The sequence below is a fragment of the Theropithecus gelada genome, chromosome 19 (genome assembly GCF_003255815.1).
Source record: "Theropithecus gelada isolate Dixy chromosome 19, Tgel_1.0, whole genome shotgun sequence".
NCBI lineage: Eukaryota > Metazoa > Chordata > Mammalia > Primates > Cercopithecidae > Theropithecus > Theropithecus gelada.
The window spans coordinates 6,130,615-6,147,512 of NC_037687.1; the positions used below are offsets into that span (position 1 = coordinate 6,130,615).

The window sequence follows — 16,898 nt, forward strand, 5'->3', positions numbered from 1 at the left end:
CATCTATACTAAAAATACAAAAGTTAGCCAGGTGTGGTGGTGCACGCCTGTAATCCCAGCTACTCAGGAGGCTGAGGCAGGAGGATTTCTTGAACCCAGGAGGCAGAGGTTGCAGTGAGCCGAGATCGTGTCATTGTACTCCAGCCTGGGTGAAACTCCGTCTCAAAAAACAAACAAACAAAAACAAAACTTGGAGACCAAAGTAAAAACAAAACCAAAAAGAAAAACAAACAAAACTACCTGCAGCCCCAAGCAGAAATTAATCAGTGTAATTATTATTAATAGGCATTCATAAAAACACACTCTGTCCACAATAAAGCCAGCCTTTTGGTCACTGAAACACTTGGCATCTCATCCTGAGGTACCAGCAGGCAAATGTCTTCCAAATGGTTCCTTTTCCCCCAAGAACAGCAGATCATTGCCAGCCGTGATCCCGTATGACTAAAAGAGCCGACAATGTTGGTTGGCAGTACCCAGAACAAAGAGGGAGTTTTCCCCTAAGGATGCTTACTTTTGTTTCTGAGTTTCCTGGTTTATTCTCAGCCACACTCAGGACAAGTCTGTACTTTTACATGTGCAACTTTTTTTTTTTTTTTTTTTTTTTTGAGATAGAGTCTCACTCTGTTGCCCAGGCTGGAGTGCAGTGGTGTGATCTTGGGTCACTGGATCCAAGGCTCACTGGAGCCTCCGCCTCCAGGTTCAAGCAATTCTCCTGCCTCAGCTTCCCAAGTAGTTGGGACTACAGATGCGTACCGCCACACCTGGCTAATTTTTTGTATTTTTAATAGGACGGGGTTTCACCATGTCGGCCAGGCTGGTCTCGAACTCCTGACCTAAGAGATCCACCCGCCTCAGCCCCCCAAAGTGCTGGGATTACAGGTGTGAACCACCACACCCGGCCCTACAAAAATAAATTTTTAAAAAATTTGACTCCGTGGAGCAGGCCCATAGTCCCAGCTACTCAGGAGGCTGAGGTGGGAGGATTGATGGAGCCTAGAAAGTCGAAGCAGTGAGCTATGATCACCCACTGCACTCCAGCCTGGGCAAAAGAGCAAGACCCTGTTTCTTTTTCTTTTTTTGGTCGCCCAGGCTGGAGTGTAATGGCACAATCTGGGTTCATTGCAACCTCTGCCTCCCGGGTTCAAGCAATTCTCCTGCCTCAGCCTCCCAAGTTGCTGGAATTACAGGCATGTGCCACCATGCCCAGCTAATTTTCTGTATTTTTAGTAGAGATGGGGTTTTCACCATGTAGGCCAGGCTGGTCTCGAACTCCTGACCTCAGGTGATCCACCCGCCTCGGCTTCCCAAAGGGCTGGGATTACAGGCGTGAGCTACCATGCCCGACCTACATATGCAACTTATCACCACTATCTGATATCATTCCTTGAATACTTTCATTAAAAATAAAAATACGGCCAGGCACGGTGGCTCATGCCTGGAATCCCAGCACTTTGGGAGGCTGAGGTGGGCAGATCACGAGTTCAGGAGATAGAGACCATCGTGGCTAACACGGTGAAACCCCGTCTCTACTAAAAATACAAAAAATTACCCGGGCGTGGTGGCGGGCGCCTGTAGTTCCAGCTACTCAGGAGGCTGAGGCAGGAGGATGGCGTGAACCCGGGAGGCAGAGCTTGCAGTGAGTCGAGATTGCGCCACTGCACTCCAGCCTGGGTGACAGAGCAAGACTCCGTCTCAAAAAAACCCCAAAAAACAAACAAACAAAAAACAATATTACACCTCAGATTTTAGGCTCAACGCTGTCTCCCACTCCGTGTGGCTACTTTTGCTTTGTTTTGAAACAGGGTCTCACTCTGTTGCCCAGGATGGAGTGCAGTGGTACAGTCATAGCTCACTGCAGCCTCGAACTCTAGGGCTCAAGTGATCCTCCTGCCTCAGTTACCCAAGTAGCCAGGACGACAAGGGTGAACCACCATGCCTGGCGAACTTTTCTACTCTTTTGTAAAGACAGGGGTCTCACTGTGTTGCCCAGGCTGGTCTTGAACTTCTGACCTCAAGCAATTCTCTCACCTCAGCCTCCCAAAGTGCTGGGATTACAGGTGTGAGCCACCGCGCCCAGCCTCCGTGTGACTACATTTGACTCTGACGTCACATATCCTAATGACGTAACATCTCCGTGTTCACGCTTTGTTTTTCTGGTTTTTTCCTTCCCAGCTGGGCTTGGAGCGTTTCCACGGAGTTGGCATCCTGGGGTTTAACTCTGCGGAGTGGTTTATCACTGCTGTTGGTGCCATCCTAGCCGGGTAAGGTCCTTGGCTTGGTTCACGGTGAGGATTAAGGAGCCGCTACCCTGGGCCTGGGACCCCTGGGCTTGTTCGGTGTGAGATGCAAACAGGAATTTTGGATGAACGCCCTGGTTAGCAGGCAGGATAGATACACGAACACATTATTCTGATCACAGGTCATACGCAATAACACCCATTAGACCAGCGGTCTCAGACCTCTCGGTTTTCTTCAGCTGCAGAACTTTTTGCAGACAAAATAATAATCACAGCATTTAGAGGCTTCTGATTATGTGCAGAAGCATTGTGCTCCGTGTGTACGATCCTGGAAGACCTCACGACAGCAATGTGAAGTGGGTCCTATCATCTCCTATCTACAGATGAGGGAACTGAGGCTCATACGGCCAGTGGGCAGTAGAGTCAGCACTCTGCTCTAAAAATAAAAATTTAAAAAAAAAATTTAAAAATCCACAAAATGGCCAGGCACGGTGGCTCATGCCTGTAATCCCAGCACTTTGGGAAGCCAAGGTGGGCAGATCACCTGAGGTCAGGAGTTAGAGACCAGCCTGGCCAACATGGCGAAATCCCATCTCTACTAAAAAAAATACAAAAATTAGCTGGGTGTGGTGGTGGGTGCCTGCAATCCCTGCTACTTGGGAGGCTGAGGCAGGAGAATTGCTTTAACCCGGGAGGTGGAGGTTGCAATGAGCCAAGATCATGCCACTGCACTCCAGCCTGGGTGACAGAGCAAGACTCTGTCTCAAACAAACAAACAAACAAACAAACAAACAAACAAAAAATAGCTCCTAAACACACATGCACACACACAAATAAAAGAGGGAGTTCCTCTAGTTATATTACCTGGGAGTTAGGGAGGGGCTGGGATATCCCGACATTAACCTCCCATGACACTGACTGTGTTTTGTTCATCTCTGGGGTCTGGTTTACCAGGTTACTCAGTATTTAAATAAATGATGATAATCCAGTCCAGATGCCACCATACCACTGGGGTTTTTCTGTTTGTCTGCTTTGGGGTTTTTGTGAGACAGAGTCTCGCTCTGTCACCCAGGCTGGAATGCAGTGGTACAATCACAGCTCACTGCAGCCTTGAAGTCCTAGGCTCATGCGATCCTCCCGCCTCAGCCTCCAGAGTAACTGGGACTATGAGCACACACCACCACACTTGGCTAATTTCCTTTTTTTTTTTTTTTTTTTGGTAGAGATGGTTTCTTGCTATGTTGCCCAGGCTCTAATCATGAAAAAAAAAAAAAAAGTAAAAATAAAATATTGATTTCTTTTTGAGCTGGTAATTCTACCTTTGGGAGTGTTACTTAAAGAAGCAAAACCAAAATATGAGAATATATTTTGGCTTATGCACAAAGATGCTTCTTGGAAGTGTTATTAGTGATGGCAAAAAGTCAGGGACAACCTAAATAAAAGTCAGGGACAACCTAAGTGTCCCACAGCTGGAGGTTAAACCATGAGACGCCTTCTGGATGGGATTCTGGGTAATATTTTGAAATGATGGCTCTGAAGAGCACATTTTAAACATTTTTGATGTCAGAGGTGACAAAGCAGGTATCAAAATCTTTATACACTGTATGGTTACAACTACGCTTAACATTTAAAATACCAGGCCGGGCACGGTGGCTCACACCTGTAACCCCAGCACTGCGGGAGATGGAGGTGGGCGGATCACGAGGTCAGGAGATGGAGACCATCCTGGCTAACACGGTGAAACCCCATCTCTACTAGAAATACCAAAAAATTAGCCAGGCGTGGTGGCGGACACCTGTAGTCCCAGCTACTGAGGAGGCCGAGGCAGGAGAATGGCGTGAACTCAGGAGGCAGAGCTTACAGTGAGCCGAGATCGCACCACTGCACTCCAGTCTGGCCGACAGAGCGAGACTCCGTCTCAAAAAAAAAAAAAAAAAAAAAATTAAAATACTAATTATTAATATAGCAATTATTGCTGGTCACTCTTACCCATATGATATCATTGACTGTTCATGGTAGCCCTTTGAGGTAGGTGCCAACATGATCCCGAGTAATAATGATGGTGACGATAATCTGGGACCCATCAAGGTTAAGTGGCTTCCCCAGAATCACGCTGTGGTTGGATAAAGACCCTGAGACCTGAACTCATTTGTTCAAGTCAAGATTAATAATAACAACAGCAATGACAACAGTAGCAGCAGCCACAGCTATGAAAAAATTGAGAGGCTGGGCACAGTGACTCATGCCTGTAATACCAGCACTTTGGGAGGCTGAGGTGGGAGGATTGCCTTAGCCCAAGAGCTCAAGACCAGCCTAGGCAACATAGCAAGATTCTGTCTCTAAAAAAAAAAAAAAAAAAGAAAAAGGTGCTTTTAAAATTAGCCAGGCATGGTGGTGTGTGCCTGTAGTCCCAACTACTTGGGAGGCAGAGGTGGGAGGATGGCTTGAGCCCAGGAAGTTGAGACTGCAGTGAATTATGATCACACCACTGCACTCCAGCCTGGGCAACAGAGTGAGACCCTGTCTGTAAAAAAAAAAAAAAAAAAATAGAAAGAAAAGAAAAAGAGAGAGAAGGAAGGAAGGAAAGAAGGAAGGAAGGAAGGAAGGAAGGAAGGAAGGAAAAGAAATTGAGGGTAGTGACTAGAAATAAATATTAACATTAGTTATATCTCATCATCGAGACTAAGAACACCCTAATATGTTATATTCTATTTTCCAAATTTTTATGAGCATATACTACCCCATCTTACAGGGAGTTGAAATATATATAATATATATAATATATATTCTTTCTTTCTTCCTTCCTTCCTAATAGTAATATTATATATAGTATAGATAATATTATATATATATAATATATGTATTTTGCCTCACAGGGCTGTTATGAAGATTCAATAACAGATTCAATAAGATTCAATAAGAAGATTCAATAACCCTTAGCACAGCGCTTAGCAAATAGTATGTGCTTAAGAACAGTGATGAGAGTAACCATCCCAAATAATTATAATGTGCTTCATTCCCTGACATATTAAAAGCACAACAACTAGATCAACAGAGCACAGAGCAAGAAATAGCTCCATGCATACATGGTCACTGGTTTCCAACAAAGGCAGCAGAGTAATCCAGTGGTGATGGACCAACTGGATATTTGTATGGAAAAATAAATCAGCCCTGATCCCTACCTCACATCATATGCAAAAATTAAATTGAGATGGATTACAGACCAAATCATGCAAGTCAAATTCTAAAGCTTCTAGAAAAAGGAAAGGATGGAATGGTTTCACAACCTGGGGGTAGCGAAAGATTTCTTAGACAGGACACAGAGAGCAAAAAGCATAAGAGAAAAAGTTGCCAAACAGGACTTTTTATTAGCATTAAAAAGTCTGATTATTAAAAGATACCAATAAGATGAACAGTTGCTGAGCATGGTGGCTCACACCTGGAATCCCAGCGCTTTGGGAGGCAGGGGCGGGTGGATCACTGGAAGCCAGGAGTTTGAGACCAGCCTGGGTAACATGGCGAAACCCCTTCTCTACAAAAAATACAAAAATTAGCCAGGTGTGGTAGTGCATGCCTGTAATCCCAGCTACTCAGGAGGCTGAGGCAGGAGAATTGCTTGAATCCAGGAGGTTGAGGTTGCAGTGAACTGAGACTGCACTACTGCATGCCAGCCTGGGTGACAGAACTAGACCCCATCTTTAAAAAAAAAAAAAAAAAAAAAGAACAGGCAAACTGCATACTTGGGAGAAAATATTCTTAAAACTCAAATTTCTGACAAAAGACTGGTATCTAAGATATATAAAGGAATTCTGTAACTCAGTAATAAAAAGGTAAAAAAAAAAAAAAATTGAAAGGGGCAAAAGATTTCAACAGAAATGCCACAAAGGAAAGTAGCCAAAAGGCACGTGTAAAGATGCTCAATGTCATTATCCATTGGGAAATGCAAATTAAAAGCAAAAGAGGATGCCACCTGCAAGCACAAAAGGCCATGAATGATGGGAACAGGAGCTGAGTGAGGAGTTCAAATCCTAGGTCTAACACCTACTTGCTGTGTAATCTTGAGTAACTTCACTGCCGGATCCTTGTTTTTCTCATCTGTAAAATGGGGTGTTCTAAGTGTTCCACAACCTGTTGTCATAGTGACATCATAGGAGCTGTCACTCTTATCATCATTGTCATTTTTGTTGTCTTCACCGTTAAGTTGGGGAGGGAGGGAAGCTGGTGCTGTGGCTGCAAACTTAAGAACTTGCCTGCAAACCTTTCCTCTCTCTTGACCTTCCAGACCATTCTGCCTTTAAGGTGTGTTTGGATGCACACATGAATGTGTTTTCTTTTCCCAGGGGTCTCTGTGTTGGTATTTATGCCACCAACTCTGCCGAGGCTTGTCAATATGTCATCACTCATGCCAAAGTGAACATCTTGCTGGTTGAGAATGATCAACAGTTACAGAAAATCCTTTCGGTAAACCCCTACCTAGCAAACCCCTACACACTGCCTGCCAAAGTCACCCAGGGAGACCTCAGGGCTCTGGGCAAGTGTTCTTTTTCTCCCAGGTAAATTCTAATGAGGGCCATTAGAATAAGGCCATACATTGGTTCAGCAAGAGTCCTCCGTGACCTCATTAGTATACGTGGTGAAGCTGATGTTTGGAGAAGCAGAGTGAAGTGGAGGAGTTTGATTTCCAATTCATATTAACTTAGTTTAATATTCAGCCTCCATTTCTTTTCTTTTTTTTTTTTTTTTTTCCCGAGACAGGGTCTCACTCTGTCCCCAGGCTGGAGTGCAATGTCGTGATTGTAACTCACTGTAGCCTTGAACTCCTGGTCTCAACTGATCCTTCTGTCTCGGTCCTCCAAGTAGCTGGGACTACAAGCATGTACCACCATGTCGGGCTAACTTTTTTTTTCCGAGACGGAGTCTCGCTCTGTCGCCCAGGCTGGAGTGCAGTGGCGCGATCTCAGCTCACTGCAAGCTCCGCCTCCTGGGTTCACACCATTCTCCTGCCTCAGCCTCCCGAGTAGCTGGGACTACAGGTGCCTGCCATCACGCCTGGCTAATTTTTTTGTATGTTTTAGTAGAGATGGGGTTTCACCATGTTAGGCAGGATAGTCTCGATCTTCTGACCTCGTGATCCGCCTGCCTCAGTCTCCAAGTGCTGGGATTATAGGTGTGAGCCACTGCACCAGGCCTGGGCTAATTTTTAAAACATTTTTTGGGCCAGGTGTGGTGGTTCACACCTGTAATCCAGGCACTTTGGGAGGCCAAGGCAGGCAGATCACCTGAGGTCAGAAGTGTGAGAACAGCATGGCCAACATGGTGAAAATCCATCTCTACCAAAAAATACAAAAATTAGCTGGGCATGGTGGCATGCACTTGTAGTCCTAGCTACTGGGGAGGCTGGGGTGGGAGGATCGCTTGAACCTGGGAGGTGGAGATTGCAGTGAGTCAAGATTGAGCCACTGCACTCCAGCCTGGGCAACAGAGTGAGATCCTGTCTCGAAACAAACAAACAAACAAAAACCTTTTTTTTTCTTTTTTTTTCTTTTTTTGTAGAGACAGGGTCTTGCTATATTGCCCAGGCTGCTCTTGAACTTCTGGCCTCAATTGATCCTTCTGCCTCAGCCTCCCAAAGTGCTGGGATTATAGGAATAAGCCCCCATGCCTGGCCTTAAGCCCCCACGTAAAAATATTTATCTATTATTTTATATACATCCCACTGCTAATTATTTTTTCTTTTGGAAGTGTGATTATTTCAAGCCTGTGCTTCTATATAATTTTCTTCATTTCTTGTCATTGTCTTCATTTCTAGACGCTTTTGTTGTTCTCTTCTATTTCTTGCCTAAGTTCTATCCCTTCCTATTTCACTTTTTTCTAGTGTCCTGCTGTCTCTTCCCTGAGTGCTTGTATGTTTGCTTTGTGTTCTTTCTTTCTAGCTGTGTTTGCTTCATTACATTTTTAGTTTTATGTTGGAATGTTTGGTTACAATTTTCTTTTGCATTGTGTTGAAATTATCCTGTGAGTTTTCTTTGTGTACAGTGAAATTTGGCTCCTGTGTTTTTTTTTTTTTTTTTTTTCATTGTAGTGTCTTTGTATGGCTATTGTGGAAACTTTAAATTTCCTACATGTTTGAATGAGTTGCAGTTTGCTGATTCAGCTTTTGGCAGGAGGGTCCTGGAGAGGAGAGGAGTCCTTGGGAGGGGTGAGCCTAGATGGCTAGGTTCATCATTCAGCTCAAGGACCACTGTGACTGTTTCTTGAATACATGATTTCATGACTCTGAGCCACTCATTTCTTCACTTTTTAACATCTCTGGAATCGAGATGTGTGTTTTCATTGATGGCATTCTCTGATCACTACTGACCATATGTTTTCTCACATTTTACTATCTCCAAAATTTGGGTAGTTTCCAGATTCAGTGAAATCCTAGCTAGACTCAGCAAAATACAACACTTTCTGCTGCCTGGTTTCCTTTGACTCCTAATTCCTGACTTGGTTCAGTAAGGATAGACCTCTACCTCTGGCCTGGAGCTTTTAAAAATTATTTTTTATTTTTTTTTTTTTTGAGACGGGGTCTCGCTCTGTCGCCCAGTCTGGAGTGCAGTGGCCGGATCTCAGCTCACTGCAAGCTCCGCCTCCCGAGTAGCTGGGACTACAGGCGCCTGCCACCTCGCCTGGCCATTTTTTTGTATTTTTTATTAGAGACGGGGTTTCACCGTGTTAGCCAGGATGGTCTTGATCTCCTGACCTCGTGATCCACCCGTCTCAGCCTCCCAAAGTGCTGGGATTACAGGCTTGAGCCACCGCGCCCGGCTAAAAATTCTTTTCTTTTTTCTTCTTCTTCTTCTTTTTTTTTGAGACGGTCTCACTGTGTCATCCAGGCCGGACAGCAGTGGTATCATCTTAGTTTGGCTCACTGCAACCTCTACCTCTCAGGTTGAAGCGACTCTCGTGCTTCAGCCTCCCAAGTAGCTGGGACTACAGGTGCGCACCACCACACCTGGCTAATTTTTGCATTTTTTTTTTTGAGACGGGATTTTGCCATGTTAGCCAGGCTGCTCTTGAACTCCTGGCCTCAAGTGATCCAATGGCCTTGGCCTCCCAAAGTGCTGGGATTACAGGCATGAACCACTGCTCATAAAATTACTTTCTTAAGTGATGCATCTGTGGTTCCCAAAACTCATGTCATACCTGTTTGTCCTCTTCTTAGCAGAACACACTATGGGGTGGGTGCTAGCGGGTGGGTGGGATCCTTCTTCCATCTGGGAATGCTGGCTTAATTTGAGTTTTCCATAACTGGAAAATGCCACATACCCAACCTTCCCCTCTACACCCACCTGGCTGCTATGGATTTCTGTCCTAATTCTAGGAGGTCCAGCCTTAAGTGAATAAAGAAATATCTGAATTATTTCTGACTCCTAGTTTCATTGAAGGTGAAGTCTGTGGAGGATTTATTGTTCCAGTTGCTATGTCTAGAAGATTCAAAACCAGGTTCCTGACATGCTCCTTCCAAATTGGATGCCCAGCTCCACTTGGAGATCTTTGATCTGGGGAAGTAATCACAGATCCTCCTCTGCTTAAACCCTCTAATTCTCTTGCGGTTTTCTGTTGGAGTTAAATAAACTCCAAACTCCTCATCTTTGCCTCCAAGGCTCCGCTGATCTGGGCCTCACCATTCTTTCATGCCCCCTCCCCTGTCATACTGTCTTGGGTCCCCACTCTGGCCATCCTGGACTTTTTATATCCCTCAGACATCCCAAGCTGTTGCCTGCTCCAGGCTCCTTGAATGTCTGTTTCTTCTTCTCTCTGGAAAACTTGTCCAGCTGCTGTACGGGCTTCTGCTATCTCTTCTCTCCAATGCCTGCCAGAGGCATGGCTATAATTAGCAAAATGGATGTTGCAAGTAACTTTTTCACTGGATTGGCTAGAAGTGTCATAGAGAGACCCCTCCCCCTTTCTTTGGCATGAACAGAGTACAAGAATCTTGCAGGTTGCCTGATTCTTACCGTGCTAGGTATGGGTAGAGGGCTCTGCACTTGTCCAGGTTCCAGCCAACTTCATGGAGGATTTTTGTTGCCTGATTCCAACTAAAAGGTTAGCTAAACCTGGGCTGCAAGGTGAAAAGTCCTGGAAAACAGAGAGCGGGAGGGACTTCCTTTAGCTCATCAACCAAGATCCATATTTCTGGGTAGCATAATTCGGTCAGAGATGTGTTGTCTCAGGCAGATTGCTGTCATCCTCTACCTACACTGATGAAAACTAGTGATATGGACTACAAAGAATCCAGGAGTCCTGAAACCAGGTCATTTGGGGTCAGTCAAGACCAATAGCAGCGTTTTATAGTGTGGGCAGGGGAAGAAAAGAGGCCAGGCACAGTGGCTTACACCTGCAATCCCAGCACTTTGGGAGGCCGAGGCAGGTGGATCACCTGAGGTCAGGTGTTCAAGACCAGCCTGGCCAAAATGGTGAAACCCCAGCTCTACTAAAAATACAAAAATTAGCTGGGTATGGTGGCGCATGCCTGTAATCCCAGCTACTTGGGATGCTGAGGTGGGAGAATGGCTTGAATCCGGGAGGTGGAGGTTGCAGTAAGCCGCAATTGCGCCAATGCACTCCAGCCTGGGCGACAGAGCAAGACTGTGTCTCAAAAAAAAAAAAAAAAAAAAAAAAGGCTGGAGTTGCTGGAGAGAGCTTAGGACATCCAACCCAGCTTTAGTCTTTCCCAGGGCTGGGCTGCCATGAAGCCCACAGAGAACTTTCTTTCAGATTCCACAGAGCAGCCTGGAGCCCCTAAAAGCCATCATCCAGTACAGACTGCCAATGAAGGAGAACAACAACTTGTACTCTGTAAGTGTGGGAGGTGGGCACTGGGGAAAGGGGAGGGCAGGGCCTTGCAAGAAAAGTGGGCGTGGCCTAAGGAAGTAGAACGTAAGCAGAGGGAGGAGGTGGGACCTGGCAAGGGTGGGAACTCTCAAAGGAAGTAGGTGGGGACTCTCAAAGGAAGTGAATGGTGAGAAAAGGTGGGTGGGGCCTTGTGAGGAAAGTGGGTGTGACCTTTCAAAGGACGTGAAAGGTGAGCAGAGGGAGGGGGTGTGACCTTACAAGGGAAGTGGGTGTGGCCTTTCAAAGAAAGTGGGAGGTAAGCAGAGATGCAATGGGGCCTCACAAATGTGGCAGGTGGGACTTTGCAAAGGGCTGTGGGTGGGGCTTCATAAATGTAGTGGGTGGGGCTTTGCAAAGGGAAGTGGGTGGGGCTTCCCAAATGTAGTAAGTGGGGCTTTGCAAAGGGAAGTGGGTGTGCCTTTTGCAAAGGGAAATGGGAGGTGAGCAATGTGTGGGGGCCTCCTAAAAGGAAGTAGGCGGGACCTTTGGGACACATTTTTCCCTTCTGGCATGAAGGGACTGATTAATTAACAGTGTCTGTTCCAACTAATTACTGCTGGACTGAACAAATCACCACCAAAACTGGTGGCTAAAAAAAAAATCAGTTATTTTGTTATTTTTTTCCCAAGAACATTAAGATAATTAAACAATATACTAAAAAGTTGAAAATTATGTGTTAAAACTAACATTAAGTTTAAATATTTTATTTATACCCAAGCCAAAATTTATTATAACTTTATTTTTCTGGCTTTAACAGATGCAAAATCATTGATAATATTTTTACTAAAACCATCGACCATTTAAAAATATGCAAATATTTTTACTAAAACCATTGACCATTTAAAAATATGCATAGACGGATGTAAATTTTTCCTTTTGCCGCAAGCTCCAGTATGGCTAGGACCCAACAGCTGTGTCGCAGCCTGTCTTTATGTAAAATTTTGATATGTATTCATCACGGATGTTTTTTGCTTTGATAGTTACTTTTAAAATACTGTTCATTAAAATATTATTTATCTTAAGCTGGGCATGATGGCACATGCCTGTAATCCCAGCTACTCAGGAGGCTGAGGTGGGAGGATCACTTGAGCCCAGGAGTTCGAGATCAGTCTGGGCAACACAGCAAGACCCCATCTCAAAAAATAATAAACAAATAAGCAAATTTGCTAAACTAAAACATCATTGATCCTGATTACCAAGGGTTTTTTTTGTGTCCCTTTGGGTATTGTGCTGTAAGCAAGGACTCTGGTTTTCATCTTAGTCCCAGCCCTGTAGCTGGGGTGCAGCCAGCATCTTTCTCCATCTCTTTATGGTTTTTCCATATGGCCTGTCTAGCACGGTCACTTCAAGATTGCTGGGGCCGGGCACGGTGGTGGCTCATGCCTGTAATCCCAGCACTTTGGGAGGCCGAGGCCGGTTGATCACGAGGTCAGGAGTTCAAGACCAGCCTGGCCAACATGGTGAAACTCTGACTTGACTAAAACTACAAAAATTGCCAGGCGTGTTGGCGCACACCTGTAATCCCAGCTACTCAGGAGGCCGAGGCAGGAGAATTGCTTGAACCCGGGAGGCGGAGGATGCAGTGAGCTGAGATCATGCCACTGCACTCCAGCGTGGGTAACAGAGCGAGACTCCATCTAAACAACAACAAAAAGATTGCTGGACTTACTTGGTGGCTGAGATCTTTATAGAGAATATCTTGAGAGAGAGCACGTGTGCCAGGTGGAAGCTGTCTCACATTTAATGACTTAGTCTTGGAAGTCACATGACATTGCTCCCGTCATCATTTGCCCATCAAGGCCAAGCCAAAGATCTGTCAGGGATCAAGGGATGGGGACATAGACACCACGGCTTACTAAGGGAGAGGCAAGGTCCCTAAAGAATGTGTGACATTATACATGTTGTCACAATCATTTTTGGAAAATATATTCTGCTGCAGCATCTTTTGGAGCCAGAAAATGTTTGCTTGCAAGCAACAGAGATCCACTTAATTTTATTATTGATTTTAGTTTGCTTTTTTTTTTTTTTTTTGAGACAGTGTCTTGCTTTGTCGCCCAGGCTGGAGTGCAGTGGCGTGATCTCGGCTCACTGCAAGCTCCGCCTCCCGGGTTCACACCATTCTCCTGCCTCAGCCTCCAAGTAGCTGGGACTACAGGCGCCCACCACCACGCCTGGCTAATTTTTTGTATTTTTAGTAGAGACGGGGGTTCACCATGTTAGCCAGGATGGTCTCGATCTTCTGACCTTTGATCTGCCCTCCTCGGCCTCCCAAAGTGCTGGAATTACAGGCGTGAGCCACCACTCCCGGCCTGCTTTTTTTCTTGAGACAGAGTCTCACTCTGTCACCCAGGCTGGAGTGCAGTGGCGCAATCTTGGCTCACGGCAACCTCCACCTCCTGGGTTCAAGTGATTCTCCTGCCTCAGCCTCCCTAGTACCTGGGATTACAGGCACCCACCACCATGCCTGGCTAATTTTTTGTATTTTTTTTTTTAGTAGAGACGGGGTTTCTCCATGTTGGCCAGGCTGGTCTTGAACTGCTGACCTCAAGTGATCCACCTTCCAAAGTGCTGGGATTACAGGTGTGAGCCACTGCTGTTGTTTTATTTTGAAGGACATATTGAGTTATCTTACAGAAACCAGGGCAAGAGGCTTGTGAGAGACCATGAAGAATTCCTTCTAATTTCCATGAGATTAGACTCTCAAACCCATTGCTCCAATCAGAAGGAACTGAAAGTCATGGAGTTTATTTTGGTTTTCCCTCCATGCAAGTGGGAGAAATGAACCTTTCTGGCCAGCCAAAACTCATCAGCTTTCATGCTTTTCAGAAAACATAAATGTCCATATTAATACCAGAACAACGACTAAGACAACCAATTAGAATTACAGACTTTTCAGGAGATCAAGACCATCCTGGTTAACATGGTGAAACCTCGTCTCTACTAAAAATACAAAAATTACCTGGGTATGGTAGCACATGCCTGTAGTCCCAGCTACTCAGGACGTTGAGGCAGGAGAATTGCTTGAACCCAGGAGGCGGAGGTTGCAGTGAGCGGAGATTGTGCCACTGCACTCCAGCCTGGCAAGAGTGAGCCTCTGTCTCAGAAAAAAAAAAAAAAAAAAATTACAAACTTTTTAGAGTTTCAAAATGACCACTACAGCAACAGCCTTAAGTCTTGGATAACTTAAAAGACTCCTTTGTTAGCAATAACACTTATAGCAGGGTTTCTCAGCCTCCTTGCTGTTGACATTTGGGGCAGGTAATTCTGTGTTGTAAGGAGTTGTCCTATGCCCTGTAGGATGTTGAGCTGCATCGCTGGCCTCCACTCACTGCATGCCAGGAATATATCCCCTGCCTCCCACTTGAAACAACCAAAAGTGTCTCCAGACACTGCCTAATAGTCCCTGGTGGTGGGTGGGTGGGCGGTGGTGGAGTACTATCACCCCTGGTCGAGCTGCTAATTTATAGGGGATAGCGACATAGAAGGGCATCTACTTCTCTGCAAGGGAGAGTAGAACCTACCATTTTAAGATTCTGTTTAGGCTGGGCGCAGTAGCTCATGCCTGTAATTGGGAGGCTGAGGTGGACAAATAACCTGAGGTCAAGAGTTCGAGACCATCCTGGCCAACATGGTGAAACCCCATCTCTACTAAAGATACAAAAATTAGCCAGCCATAGTGGTGCACGCCTGTAGTCCCAGCTGCTCAGGAGGCTGAGGCAGGGGAATTGCTTGAACCCGAGAGGCGGAGGTTGCAGTGAGCCGAGATCGCGCCACAGCACTCCAGCCTGGCAACAGAGTGAGACTCCATCTCAAAAAAAAAAAGGCTGGGTGCAGTGGCTCATGCCTGTAATCCTGTAATCCCAGCACTTTGGGAGGCCAAGGCGGGTGGATAACCTGAGGTCAGGAGTTTGAGACATCCTGACCAGTATTAGCAGACCAACCTCTACTAAAAATACAAAAAGTAGCTGGGTGTCATGGTACGCACCTGCAGTCTCAGCTACTCAGGAGGCTGAGAGAGGAGAATCACTGGATCCCAAGAGGCAGAGGTTGCAGTAAGTTGAGACCACGCCACTGCACTCCAGCCTGGGCGACAGAGCAAGACTCTGTCTAAAAATAAACAAATAAATAAAATAAAATAAAATACAAAAAAAAAAAAAAAATAGCCAGGCGTGGTGGTGCATGCCTGTCCAAGCTGCTTGGGAGGCTGAGGCAAGAGGATCACTTGAACCTGAGAGGTGGGGAAGAGGACGCCTGACTGCCTTCTCATCCTCCGTTTGTCTTTTCTGTCCACAGTGGGATGATTTCATGGAACTTGGCGGAAGCATTGCTGACACCCAACTGGAGCAGGTCATCCAGAGCCAGAAGGCGAATCAATGCGCAGTGCTCATCTACACTTCCGGGACCACAGGCATGCCCAAGGGAGTGATGCTCAGTCATGACAACGTACGCCAAAGTCCCTTTGCTCTGGAGTGGTGGCCTTTGGGCTGTTTCTCCTGTTGGCTTCCAGGGGCAGGGTGGCATTCCAGGGTCTAGCACACAGGGGCTCCTTCACCACTGGGGGTTAGAGAGTAGTGTAGTTGCTTCACTAGGGGGCAGCAGAGTGCAGTGATTCAGACCAAGGAATGCTGGCCATGTCAAAAGCAGAAAAATGTCTGTCAGGGTATGCACCCAACAGACAAGGATGATTCCTCTGTGTAAGTCAGGAACGGGGTGTGTGTGTGTGTGTGTGTGTGTGTGTGTGTGTGTGTGCACGCGCGCGCGTGCGTGTGTGCATGGGTGTATGTTTGAGATGGAGTCTTGCTCTGTCCCCCAGGCTGCAGTGTAGTTGCACAATCTCAGCTCACAGAAACCTCTGCCTCTGTTCAAGTGATTTTCCTGCCTCAGCCTCCCAAGTAGCTGGGATTACAGGCACCCGCCACCACGCCCGGCTAATTTTTGTATGTTTAGTAGAGACAGAGTTTCACCAAGTTGGCCAGGCTGGTCTTGAACTCCTGACCTCAGGTGATCCACTGCCTTGGCCTCCCAAAGTGCTGGGATTACAGGCATGAGCCACCATGCCCAGCCTACTTTATTTTTCAGTTGCGTTTGTGTATGTGTGTGTGGGTTTTTGTTTTTATTTATTTATTTATTTATTTTTTGAGATCGAGTCTGGCTTTGTTCCCCAGGCTGGAGTGCAGTGGCACTCCACTCACTGCAACCCCTGTCTCCTGGGTTCAAGCAATTCTCATGCCTCAGCCTCCTGCGTATCTGGGACTACAAGCCAGTGCCACCACACCCAACTAATTTTTTGTATTTTGCGTAGAGATGGAGTTTCACCATGTTGATCAGGCTGGTCTCAAACTCCTGACCTCAAATCATCTGCCTGCCTTGGCCTCCCACAGTGTTGGGATTACAGACGTGAGCCACTGCACCTGGTCTATTTTTAAATTGTTTTTAGAGATGGGATCTTGCCATGTTGCCCAGGCTGGAGTGCAGTGACTACTCAGAGGCACAATCATCGTGCACTTAAGCTTCAGACTCACAGGCTCAAGTGATCCTTCTGCCTCAGCCTCCGAAGTAGCTGGGTCTACAGGTGCATGCCACCACGCCTAGCCTGCTGGTTTTTAAATGAAGCATTTCTACTTTATAAATGCTTCCCTGCCCTCCCCCCAAACTCAGCCTAGGGTAATAGTTACCAGCACACACTGGTGTCTGACAACATCAGTGTTGGAATCCTGGCTTTGCTACTTGTAAGTAACAATATACGCTGGTGTGACATTGGTCATATGACATCATCAAACT

The 16,898-nt window shown here is 46.0% G+C and overlaps 1 protein-coding gene across 6 annotated transcripts in view; it reads left to right on the forward strand.

The window, feature by feature from the left end:
* ACSBG2 (acyl-CoA synthetase bubblegum family member 2) overlaps positions 1-16,898 on the forward strand; it is a 47,197-nt gene that overhangs the window by 7,823 nt on the left and 22,476 nt on the right. For 5 of the 6 annotated variants that reach the window (XM_025366943.1, XM_025366946.1, XM_025366947.1 and 2 more), the window contains 4 exons: positions 2,173-2,261; positions 6,578-6,698; positions 11,001-11,081; positions 15,411-15,560. In XM_025366943.1, the coding sequence (XP_025222728.1) occupies positions 2,173-2,261; positions 6,578-6,698; positions 11,001-11,081; positions 15,411-15,560 (441 nt within the window). The remainder of the gene's footprint in view (positions 1-2,172; positions 2,262-6,577; positions 6,699-11,000; positions 11,082-15,410; positions 15,561-16,898) is intronic. The other variant, XM_025366948.1, reaches the window with a different exon arrangement.